The following is a 12,572-nucleotide window of genomic DNA, read 5'->3' on the forward strand; positions in this document are numbered from 1 at the left end:
CTGATATATTAAATTAAAAATATTTGATAGAATTAAAGAAAGTGTACGATTTTAAAAGAAAGAAAGTTGTAAATGCATATCAATTATGAATTTTGTGGCTTAGTTATTAATCATATGAGTGTGAAAAACACCCTGAAATTTTGTAGGTGCATATCAAATGAAAGGGTTGTGGCTTGGCTCTATGGAAAATTTGTAAGTGCATATCAATTGAGAGGGTTGTGGCTTGGCTATTTAGTCAATGAAAAATGAAAATGTAGGATAAGGTTAAAAAATCTATATAAACCAAAAAAGTAAATGCATAACGAATAATAAGAATTCTGTGGCTTTATTATTAATATAAAAAAAATTATAGGCAATGAAAATGCACAATAGAATTAGGAAACTACAAAAAAAGAATTAGCACAGAGTAAATGCAAACCAAATGAGAAAGTTGCCATTTGGAATGAAAATGCAAAAAAAGAATTAGCACAAAGTAAATGCAAACCAAATGAGAAAGTTGCAATTTGGAATGGAAATGCATGATAGAATTAGGAAACTACAAATAATACAAAATAGAATTAAGAAACTACAAAAAAGAATTAGCACAAAGTAAATGCAATGCAAACCAAATGAGAAAGTTGCAGAGTTGCAATTTGGCCATTATCTATAATATATAATAAATAAATGGGTATGTATGGAAAGATTAATTATGATTATATAGCAAAAAAAAATGATTTTTTGAAAGTTTTTCGATGGGTTTCTCAGATCTAATTTCTCTAAAATTGGCAGGAATTTATTGAAATCACAAATTTGATGGGTATCCCGTGCACAATCAAAGTGCCCTAGTTTTTTTGAGGGCGTTGAATCCATATATAGTAAAGAAAAAACAGTTTAACTAACACAAATCAAGATTTCACCTCAAATTTTTCAAATCAGAAAGTTGCAATTTGGCCATTATCTATAATATATAATAAATAAATGGATATGTATCGAAAGATTAATTATGATTATATAGATACAAAAATTGATTTTTTGAAAGTTTTTTCGGTGGATTTCTCAGATCTAATTTCTCTAATTTCTCTAAAATTAGAGAGAATTTATTGAAATCACAAATTTGATGGGTAACCCATGCACAATCAAAGTGCCCTAGTATTTTTGAGGGCGTTACATCAAGATTTCACCTCAAATTTTTCCTCCAGCACCAAAAATTTCAGAGTCACACTAAAGATTAATAGTGTAGTAAATAAAAAACACTAAAGATTAATAGTGTAGTAAATAAAAAACCAGAGGGAGATTTTAAAAAAATGTTATGAAAGTAAATGAAAAACAAGAGGGAGTTTTAAAGAAAAATGCATGCCAAATGACAAGGTTGTGACTTGACCATCAATTACATAATACATGAAGAGAACTTGGCAGGATTAAAAATTATATGAAATAAAATGTAAAAATATATCATACCATAAAGTTGTCTAAAGCTATTAAATATAAAATAAGTAAATGAAAATGCATGACATAATTGAGAGACACTCAAATAGACAATAAAGACCAGTTTTGTGAGACACTCAAATAGACAATAAAGACCGGCTTCAAACAGACATTAAAGACATAATAATTGAAAGCCCCACTTTATTATAATTAAAAAGATTATACAATATGATTTTTAATAATTATTTATTAATAATTATTTATTAAATTTAATTATTAAAGATAACTACAATCATGAAAAGAAAAAGTTGAATATTACACATGGGATTACTTTAAAAAAAAACAAAGAATGAAAAAGTTCAATCATTATACATGGGATTACTTAAAGGGAAAAACCAAATAAAAGGCACCTTGCTACTTCCATTGAAAGACAAAATCTATAGAAAAGAATCAAAGGCACATGTTAATTTCGTTCCATGGAAAGACAAAATCTATTGAAAAGAATCAAGAGCACATGTCAATTTCGCTAAGGTCCGGAATGCTAAGTCTTCTAGGCATTCGCATTTTTTCCAAAGGGGATTTAAAAAAAAATCATTGTTAATATATTACTTTAGTTTGTAAAGTAAACAAAATTATTGTAATTTAAATAGGTAGATATATATATATATATATATATATAATAATTTTTTTTAAATATTAATAATATTTGAGACCTTGATAACATATTAATTTTTTAATAATAATAATAATATTTGAGAGTGAAAACATATTATTTTGGCCTATTTGGCCGGGAAAATTGTATTATGTGAAGTTATATAATAGATGAAGATTCTTACCCGTAAAGGTACAGTGATAGCTTTTCAAAATCAAACGCCTGTCACGAGCGCAATATGAATATAGCCCAAATTCACACTATATTATTGTTATAATAGTTCTTAAGCTTTTAATTATTTAAAGTTAAATAGATTTATGTGATAACTTTAAAATTCACTATGGATATCAAAAATTTAGGGTTTCTGTAACTACCACTCTGATTTACGTTCGAAGTTTAACTAAAAGTTAAATAGATTTATGTGATAACTTTAAAATTCACTATGGATATCAAAAATTTAGGGTTTCTGTAACTACCACTCTGATTTACGTTCAAAGTTTCTTCCCATATAATATAGTAAGTTTTCCCAAACTAACTCTAGGAAGGATCATAATTTGAATTTGTCATTCTAATCCTTCCACCATTTTTTTAAAATAATAGTTAATACCTAGAATCCAACAGTCGGGAGGTACTCTGTACGAGAGTATTAGAAATCATTCATGAAACAAAATACTAATCTTATGCAAACGGTTGTTTTTCCATGATTTTAGAAATTATTCATGAAACAAAATACTAATATTATGCAAAAGGTTGTTTTTCCATGATATAAAATTTTCCATGATTTAAAATTTTTTAAAGCAACAAAATTATTTCAAGTGAATTTCAATTAAGTAATTTACCTAAAATACAGTACCAATAATGCATATTGTCATTGACTTGAAAGGAAAAATCAACACATTACCAAAGGAGTAATTAAAATGCATATTGGCATTAACTAATTCTAAAAATAAAAATTAATGCATTACCAAAGAAGCATATTACTATTCACTTATACTCACTTTATCGAATCCACCACAGGACATCAGTTCACTAGTAATGATACTATTCACTTACAACTCACCCTGAACTCACCCTGAAGTGATAAAATAGGCATTACTTCCTAGTGAAAATGATGATTATGTTATAAAATCCACCACAAGAACTCAGAACTCACTTCACTGGTAAGGTCTTGACCCTAATTCACTTCACTCGTAAGGTCTTAGACCCTAAAGGGATATAATGGGCATTGCTTCCTAGTGAAAGTTATGATTGTGTTATGTTTTATAAAACCCATCACAAGACCTATGATTAATATGTTATAAAACCCATCACAAGAGTGAAAGCTATGATTATCTTATAAAACCGATCACAAGAGTGAAAGCTATGATTATGTTATAAAACCCATCACAAGAGTGAAAGCAATGAATATGCTGTAAAACCATCATAAGACCTCAGTTCACTAGTAAGGTTGAAATTGATATAATGGGCATTCACTAGTAAGGTTGTAATTCATATAATGGGCATTACTTCCACAGTTTACTAGTAAGGTTGAATTTGATATAATGGGCATTACTTCCTAGTGAAAGTTAGGATTATGTTGTAAAACCCATCAGAAGACATCAGTTCATGGTAAGGTTGAATTTGATACAATGGGCATTACTTCCTAGTGAAAGTCATGCTTATGCTTATGTTACAAAACCCTTCACAAGACCTCATTTCACTGCTAAGGTTGAATTTGATATAATGGCCATTACTTTCTAGTGAAAGTTAAGATCGTGTTATAAAACCCATCACAAGAACTCAGTCCAAGGGTTAAGGTAGTGAAAATTATGACAATGACATAAGACCCACCACAAGACGTCAATTCACCGTTTAAGGTCTTGAACAAATGATGATGATCATATAAAGCCCACCACAAGAACTCAATTCACCAAAATGGTCTCGACCTTGAAGGGATAAAATGGGCATTGCTTCCAGTGAAAATTATGATCATGTCATAAAACCCACCACAAGAGCTACCTTGAAGCTATAAAAAGGTAAAAAAGACCACCACAAGAAATTATGACAATGTCATAAAACCCACCACAAGCTCTACCTTGAAGGGACAAAATGGTAAAAATAAATAAAACCACCATAGGAACTACCTTGAAGGGACAAAGTGGTAAAAATAAAACCACCATATGCATTATTGGTAAATAATGACTATGTTGTAAAACTCATTGGAAAAGGGGATTTCGATCAAATTCAATACTAATAAATTATTACATTAGCTTTAAAAGGAAACGAAATTATGTTTTAAAATTTTGAGAAATGGGAACACCTCTATAATCCCTAGATTGGAATTTCTGAAAATAATAGTTCATGGCAAGAAGTTGATAGTCTAGCTAGAATAGTAGTTTATAGCTAGAAATTAAAAGTCTAGAGGTTGATAGTCTAGCTAGAATAGTAGTTCATAGCTAGAAATGAAAATGCTAGAGGTAAACATGGATGGGACTTGAGAAACAAAAAAGAAAACTCTAAACATAATTGTCAAAACATTCCTTCATGGTATTTTTTTTGGATCATTCTACAGCCTCCCGTGTTTACTTACTAATGTCATCCTTGAATGACCTCTTTAGTATCTACTATATAAAGAATCTGAATTGAGATTTTCTATAATGTTACAGATGTCAGTTAGATGTTATCGCGGTATGGGATGATAGAAGTAAATACATTTTGGAAAAATGAAATTAAAAAAAGGGTAGGGGAGGGGGTCAATAGATGTTACTTTGGATGATAAGGAAAAGAAGATCGATGGAAATTCACACTTTAGGCATTTCATCTTATAAACTATATTAAATTTTCCTAACATGTGACAATCTAGTTTATTATGAAATAGGCTTATACATTTAGAAGATGGTCTTAAAACAATCCTATAAATGTAGGGAAGTTATTGAATACGAAAATCCAATTTTATTTTAATGGTATCAACCATTGCACACGAGTACATAGTATGAGGGTAAAAAGGATACTAATGGAAAAACAAAAACAAAAAATGATGAAAATAAAATGCTAATATTTTCTTTACCATTCTGATACTCTCAGCGCCATTCTAAAAAAGTTCCTAAATATAAATCTTAGATGGCAGACTTGGGATGTTTCTATAAGATTTCACAGATATAAAATTGGAAAGAAAAATTAAAGTTTTAAAAAATGCAAATATTTTCCTTACAGTTATGATAATCAAAGTCCAATTGTAAAAGTTTCCAAACATGAGTTTCAGATGGCAGTGTTGGGATGTTCTTATAGGTGTATGGATGTTTCTGTAAGATTTTGAAGATATAAAACTGGAAGAGAAAAAGAAAATTGAATATTCTGCACACATAAAACAGAAATAGACTTGCAAGCAAATTTGGTTATATAATGTTTACATTAAGCAGGTATGAAGCATAATACCAATTTTATTTCAATGGTATATCAATCAATGCACACAAGTAGTACATAGTATGATGGTAAAATAGATAACCATGGAAAAAAAATACAATACAAAGATGAAAATAAAATGAATAGTGAATAGGAAGATCCAATAGTGAACAGTGAATAGTGAATAGTCCATGTTTTAGCTAGGTCTAATGTATAGAGACTTATGTATTGTTGCATTAGCAAAACGGTTATTTGTTGAACAAGAAAGCAGCAAGCAATCGTTGCCAAACGTTAGATGTTCGCACCATAGAAAATTAGCAGCACCTACAACAGATCGTGACTCTTGAATCTAGGGTTGGGCTATGGAAAAACAAAAATTAACGGGAGAAACTAATAATTTCAAGATGCATAAATAACGGAGAAACCAATGATTTCAAGATGCATCTCCTTGAATCCAATGGAACTGTCCAGTAAAATCTGACTATAAGAAAGGACAGAAATCAAAACCACGCTCTAAAGACCGGGTGGGGGAAGAGATTGGTGTGCCCATCTAGATAAGGACAAATACCCTAGTATAGCTCCAAGATCGGAGTTGCATTTGGAGCTCTTTTCAGTCCTTCTAAGGGCTTAATATTGGAGTTAATATGGCATTATGCTAGTAATTTCCCCGGGTGGGGGAACAGCTTAGTGTGTGCATTTATACAAGGACAAATACCCTACATAGTGCCAAGATCAGGTTTGCATTTGGAGCTTTTTCAGTCCTTCTCAGGGCTTAATAAATTTAAAGTTAAGATGGAATTATGCTACTTATCGCCCATAGTAACATTCTACGGATCAATTTTTCCTTTTGCAATCAGTAACAGGAAACCTATTATTGCTAAATCAAATCATTTTCTTGATAACAGTAACAGGAAGCCCATTGTGGCCAGATCAAATCGGTTTTTTATTCGAGTAATTATATTATAACGGAGATTGTGGCAGTGGGCAGGAGCAAATTATACTTGTATGCAAATCAAGAGAAGTTGGTGAAAGCATCCAAGGCATGTTAGAAGCAGAAAAAACGTAAGCAACTAAAAGCATAAATAAACATTTGCAGCTGCACAGAAATTTTTAACACATACATTCTCTCCTGGACATCTAGAACCAAACATTTTTCATAAGCCATGGATTTGCCTGGTGATACATGCAGCAGCATTTTGGGTTATATACCATTCACTGTCACGGCCTCATAGAGCGGTAACCTATAACATGTATTCTGTGGTCATGTACTTGCCTGTCTCTGGAAAGCTACATCACACACAAATACTAGCTTCGGGAATTTACTGTTTTGGGGCTTCCCTTTTTCTTTTCATATCAGAGTACTGAAAGGGAGGATATATGTATGTATATATATATATATATATATATATATATATATATAATTTCAACCTTAGTTTGTATATCAAGAAAGAAAATCGGTAAATTATCGGCTACCTAACAATCTGACTACTCAGTCAGGTGCATAGAAATTAAAGATGCGAACTGTAAAGAAAGAAACCTGTATTGAGAAATGGATTTCACAAATGGTACATATAATACACATAATAATTACTTACATTATTATTTGAAACGAAGCCCCACACACAGACACAAAGGTTTGCTAGGTTTGTAATTATTCTATGTCCATAGAAACGGTTTAATTTTTTGGCCACTGTAAAACAAAATATGCTATTTCCATTTCAATGATAGTTTTCAGTGATTAATCTCATGTTACTTCTTACTAACTAGACCTCTAGGCTTGTAACTGTTTCTATCCATACAAAGGGCTTCATTTCTGTGCCACTATAGAACAATGTATGCTAATCCCATTTCAAATGAAAGATTTCAGCTCTTCAATCTCACATTATTTCATATTAACTAGCACTCTAGGCTTGTAATTGTTTCTACGCCCATAGAATCGGTTTAATTTCTGTGACAGTGCAGAAAAATGTATGTTGACCAGTTCAAATAAAACTTTTCAGAGGTATTAATCTCACATTACTTCATAGTTTATACTAACTAGTCCTCTAGGCTTGAAATTGTTTCTAAGTTCATACAAACAGTTTTATTTCTGTGACACTATAAAACGAAGTACGATAGTCCTATTTCAAATGGTGCTTCAACCTCAAAGTACTTCGCACTAATTAGCCTTGACTGTAGGTCAGCGCTAAGTGTGGCCTCCCATAGGGTATAGGGTTTAAAACAGTCCAATCAATACGCCGAGGGGTCAGTACTTCATACTAATTAACCCTGATTGTAGATCAGCGCTAAGTATGGCCTCCTATAGGGTATAGGGTTTAAAACTGTCCACTCAATAGCTGAGGGGTTACTACTTCATACTAATTAAGTATGGCATCCTATAGGGTATAGGGTTTAAAACAGTCCAATCAATATGCTGAGGGATCACTTCTCCCAAGTAGAAGGGGATCTCGCATTCATCAATTTGGCATCTAACTAGACTGTGATACTATTATTATCATTATTATTATTATTATACTTCGATGCACTGCGCTGATCAGGAGTTTACAATGAATGCTATCTCTACTGATCCGGGATTTACAATCAGGGATATAAATACATGTAGATGCTACACTGATCAGTGATTTCACATCAGTATTAGTAGCGTCGCATTGCCATAATAATAGTTTTTCCTAACAGTGGCGCTAAAGAGACAGAACCAGATATTGTAGTAAAGAAATGGAGTCCAAAAGTTTTAGAAACAAAGAATTATATATTCAGAACATAAAAATAGAAAGACCTCAGGAATATTCGAGGTCATCAGCTCCATTCTGTGTTCATGGACAAAGTCCCCAAAATTTTCCCTCCCCCCCTATAGAGGAAAGTCTGTGAATCCCATTAAAATGTGAGCATTTAATGCTTCTATCTCGTAGAACTTCATTAGAAATATGGTGATATGGGGACATAACAGATGGAGTTCTGGTGTCACTGGCATCAGAAACAGAAAGAAAAAAAAATAAAAACACAAACTAGAACTCATACATAGTAATACACCGATGGTGGCCAAACCCCATCAGTAGAGAAAGATGGAGCTCAGATTAATTCATTTGTGTTAGTTTATCAAACTACCCTCCGTTCAGCAGCAACAACGAATTAAGAGCCGCTGAACATCAGTTGATGAACAGAAAACCTAGGTGTTTCAGAGGTCTCAAATGGCAGCAGCAGCAACAACCTAGGGAGAAGAAATCAATTTACTTTACAGGTTTGCACCAGACATTAAAAAACAAAAAACTGATTTGATTTGAGGCGAAGTTACTATAATTACTATAATTTTTTTCCCACAGTGTTCTTGTTGTTGTGCATCCAGACCTTGAGAACATGGCGCCTGACACCAACCTCGTTGCAAAACTGGTGAACCGCGGCCTCGTCGTGTTTCTGAATCCTCCATCCCAACTGATCCGCAAACGCGTGCATTTTCTCCTTTTGCTCCTGCGAAAATTTCGTCCGGAAACGTTTCTTCATAGCCGATGAGGACGACCCGACGCCACGGCCGACGAGCCCCTCGTGGAACTCCGGTTCGCCGAGCGTGCAGGCGGAGCTCAAGGCCATTAACATCTGAGGACCCGACGCGTTCGCCGCCGTGGCCGCGTGCGGCGGTGATGGGGAAGAAAACAGCGGGACGCCGACATTTCCAACACCGGGAAGCAGCCGTTTTTTATCGACTCGGCTCCGTCCCGCAGGACCGGAATACCACCCGTCCAACCCGCCCTCGCCCTCAACTTCTTGCCTGTGAAAATTCCGATGGCAACCGCAGGCCTGGCATTTGAGAGCCTCCGCCGTGCCATCCAACCCACTGGCCATGAATTCCCCGCATCCATCAAGCGCGTGGCTCCCAATATTCGCCGCATGATTTTTCTGGCATTCTCTGTATCTCACAATCTTCTCACCACTTTCACCCTTCTTCGACTTTTCCACCAAAGGCTTCCCATCATCGCCATTCCCATTCTGGGTAACATGAACATTATTGCTATTACTATGTATATTGTTATTACCAGTCCCAGCCTCATGAACAATATTGGCGGGGTTGTGAAAAATCTGATGCTGCTGAAGCCTGGAAATGTCATGAACAGACACGGGCGAGATCGAAACCGGGATCTGATGATGAGCATGATGATGATGATGATCCATCATATATTTTCAAAACCTAAACCTAAACCTAAATCTAAACCTAAATCCAAATCCAAATCAAAATCCAAATCTAGGCCATTAATCTGCCAATTCTTTCCATAGAGCGCCCTAATCCTGATCCCGCTGCAGTCCTCGTAATCCCGATCTTAATCAAACCTGCTGCACTAAACTAAATACCAATCCCACCTGCAATCTGTGGATCATAATAATAATAATTCCTCGCACAGTATTATCATAAATTGAAATTTCCTCGGGTCTGAAGGGTGCCCACAGCCCACTGCCCGCCCTTTGGGGTTAACCGCGGGCAAGGCAAATCCGAGCTTAATACCAATAACTGGCGAAGGGCCACGCGTCGTCGCCCGGGCGGAGGGCTGCGTCGGTTACTTTAAACAAATTTTCAAACTCTCTCTGTCGTGTCGTGTCGTGTCGTTAATTAGAGTTTATTATGGAGGGGACCAAGTTCCAACGTCGTGTCCGAAGCGCGGATTATTATTTTTCCTTAAATGGGCGGTTACCCCTCGTCTTATCTTTCGGCTAACTATTATTATTAATTAATTAAACGTTTCGTTTCCGATTTTTCCATTAGTTTATCCAACCATAACGTCTCTGTGCAGCACAATCTAATCGTGTTCTGCCTGCAATCTAATCTTGTTCTGCTCCCCAGTCAAGTCAATATAATAGTACGTCATAAAATATTGGTGCAGTGTGTGGTAAGGAGAGCCCCGCGTGAGGATTTTTCTTCTCAGATTTGCCTTTTTCCGCGAACAAAGTGCAGGACTCTGTCGTGGACAATACAGTTGCCGCTCCTTCTTTTTCTCCTCCGACGATATTTACAGGTCCCACTCTGACCATGGCCGGCCACTTTTTCGGCTAGACATTTCCAAACGTCTCAGACCCAGACCCAGACCCTCCCTCCTTCAATGTATTGTCACATCTCCTACTTCTACACGGCATATCTACAAATTGCCTACGCCCAACATTATTCACGACAGGGACACACACAGAGAGTGATAGCACGGTAGTGGGAACCATGTTGAATTATGAAATTTAGAAATTTCGAAGTTTGGTAGGGCGAACATTATGCACCACACTCAGAGTAGTGACAATATGGAGGGGAAATTATGATTTGTGTTTTTTTTCTAATTGGGTTTAGATTAATCTTAGTTTTAATGTTAAATTGAAAAATAAAAAAGTTGTCAGTGTATAAAAAGCATTTGCAATGAGGTTAAGTTTATATTACAGTTAGGTTTAACATTTTTAATGTTAAATAAGAAAATTAAATTGGCATTATTCATAGAGGTTATAAATTGGTTCTCTTTTTTTGTGATTTTATCTAAATAATGTTAGAATTTTCATTATTTTCAAGATAAATTTGTGATATCTGTAAATTATTCTAAACTATTTACTCATCAAATTTGCGGTCTCTTTAAATTACTCTAAACTATTTACTCATGTCAAAGAGATTATGTCAAAGATTGTGCCAAACTCAATAAAATTAAAAAGTTATAAAATAAACTTATGCAAACAATATAACTATTTAAATTATGAAATTTTAAAATTTTATGTCATAAGATTAATTTATATTTAATTTAAATTTTTTTATTAATTATTATTAAATTATATATTTATTTCCTCATTGGGGTGATGAATGCAGGTAATATTGCTCAAGTCATGGGCATTAATGGCCCTCACACGTGGCAGTTTTGATTCAGAAATGTGTTAGGCAAGCAAAGTGAGGAGACCTGCAAAAGAACCTTCTCAAAGCAATAGTGGTTATAATACTGCTGGTAATGTCCTTTGCATGCAATTTTTGGACTTGTGAGATGAGAGTTGGGTTTGTCGAGGGTTTTGTTTTTGCGTGAATTATAGAGGGCCTCTCTAGAGAACCTAGCATGTTCCTAGTTCTGTGGGGAAGCTCTTACGTGGGCGACAATTTCTTCTCTAGAGACTCATGGTCACTCTTAGTCACTCATACTGATAATATGGGACCCTGGTAATTCAATTCCTTTGGTCATCTGTAGTGGTCAACGTGTGGTATGCTCGGCTAGTTTGGTCTAATTGGCAGTCAGGTTGGGCGATAAAGGGGTCTTTCCTCCTCGGTGGGTGGCCCTAGAAGGCGTCCTTTCTCTTCTTGTTGAGTTATGGTCATGGGTGGCCCTATAGCTCCTTCTGCTTGGTGGTGAGTTGCATGTTGGTGTCCTTCAGGGCTACCAAGGGCTAAAGGAGCCTCAGTAGAAAAGTTGTGGGTTACATTGTGGTGCATGGCTTTGTAGAGGGTTGCAGGTATTTTTATGAGGAGACCTTATTCGGAGATACCCTAATTGTATTGTGCTTCTTTGTTAGAGGAGTGGGTCTTGAATCTTTAGACCCTGGTTAATTCTAGTGTTGGTTGTAGCTCTCTGTGTTGCCTTAGAAAGAGGAGTTGGGTTCATCTCTAGACATTTGTTTGCCTTGCAGAAACGATGTAGGTAGGAGGGCTACCTATTTCCTAAGAAGGGGGTGTTCACGTGGGTTCAGAGAGTGGCTCGGGCCTTTGTGGGCTAGTTTCTTGTCTTGAGGTAGCAAATTTCTCTACAAGGCCTCCCTATGCAATGGCAAAGAGAAAGGGCACAATGAGGTGGAGGCTAGAGGGGGCAGGGAGATAGGCCTCAAGTGGTTCCACTTGCAAATGAAGGAGAATTGGATCAGTCGCTCGACAACTCCCTTAGGCGAGTGGATTTTCCACCCTTGTTTGACTCCTTGGATGCTCAAATTTGTCTAGTTCAAGTGGTAATTGATCAACAAGCTCAAAATTGCCACAATGACTGGAATGAAGTCATTAGTTTCCTCAACGATTTTCAACTAAACCAGTGGCATATCCTTGACCACTTGGACTCCCTTCCTAGAGGCCAAAAGAGGCTTCAAGACATGATGGACAACTTCGAGGGACGCATGGCACAAATGTAATCTCATGTTCATGATGCTTTCCACT

At 35.4% G+C, this 12,572-nt stretch overlaps 1 protein-coding gene across 1 annotated transcript; it reads right to left on the reverse strand.

Moving 5' to 3' along the window:
* Positions 1–8,319: 8,319 nt before the first annotated feature.
* Positions 8,320–9,901, reverse strand: LOC149197229 (zinc-finger homeodomain protein 2-like). Its single transcript, XM_089405779.1, has 2 exons — positions 8,783–9,901; positions 8,320–8,645 (listed from the first exon to the last, which is right to left on the reverse strand). Exons 1-2 carry the CDS (start codon positions 9,602–9,604, stop codon positions 8,622–8,624), a joined length of 846 nt encoding a protein of 281 aa, XP_089261905.1. The 5' UTR covers positions 9,605–9,901; the 3' UTR covers positions 8,320–8,621.
* Between the last annotated feature and the right edge of the window lie 2,671 nt (positions 9,902–12,572).

The sequence above is a fragment of the Pinus tabuliformis genome, chromosome 2_2 (assembly GCF_031772625.1).
Source record: "Pinus tabuliformis cultivar Carrire ecotype Pingquan chromosome 2_2, CPIR1, whole genome shotgun sequence".
In the NCBI taxonomy this organism is placed as follows: domain Eukaryota; kingdom Viridiplantae; phylum Streptophyta; class Pinopsida; order Pinales; family Pinaceae; genus Pinus; species Pinus tabuliformis.

What these genes read in the sequence shown, in the direction of transcription:
- LOC149197229 (XM_089405779.1), bottom strand. Translation starts at nt 9,604, where the DNA reads ATGATGGATCATCATCATCATCATGCTCATCATCAGATCCCGGTTTCG. An exon ending in TCAGGCGCCATGTTCTCAAG is followed by an intron (nt 8,646 to 8,782) that starts GTCTGGATGCAC and finishes TCTTCTCCCTAG; the next exon opens with GTTGTTGCTGCTGCTGCCAT.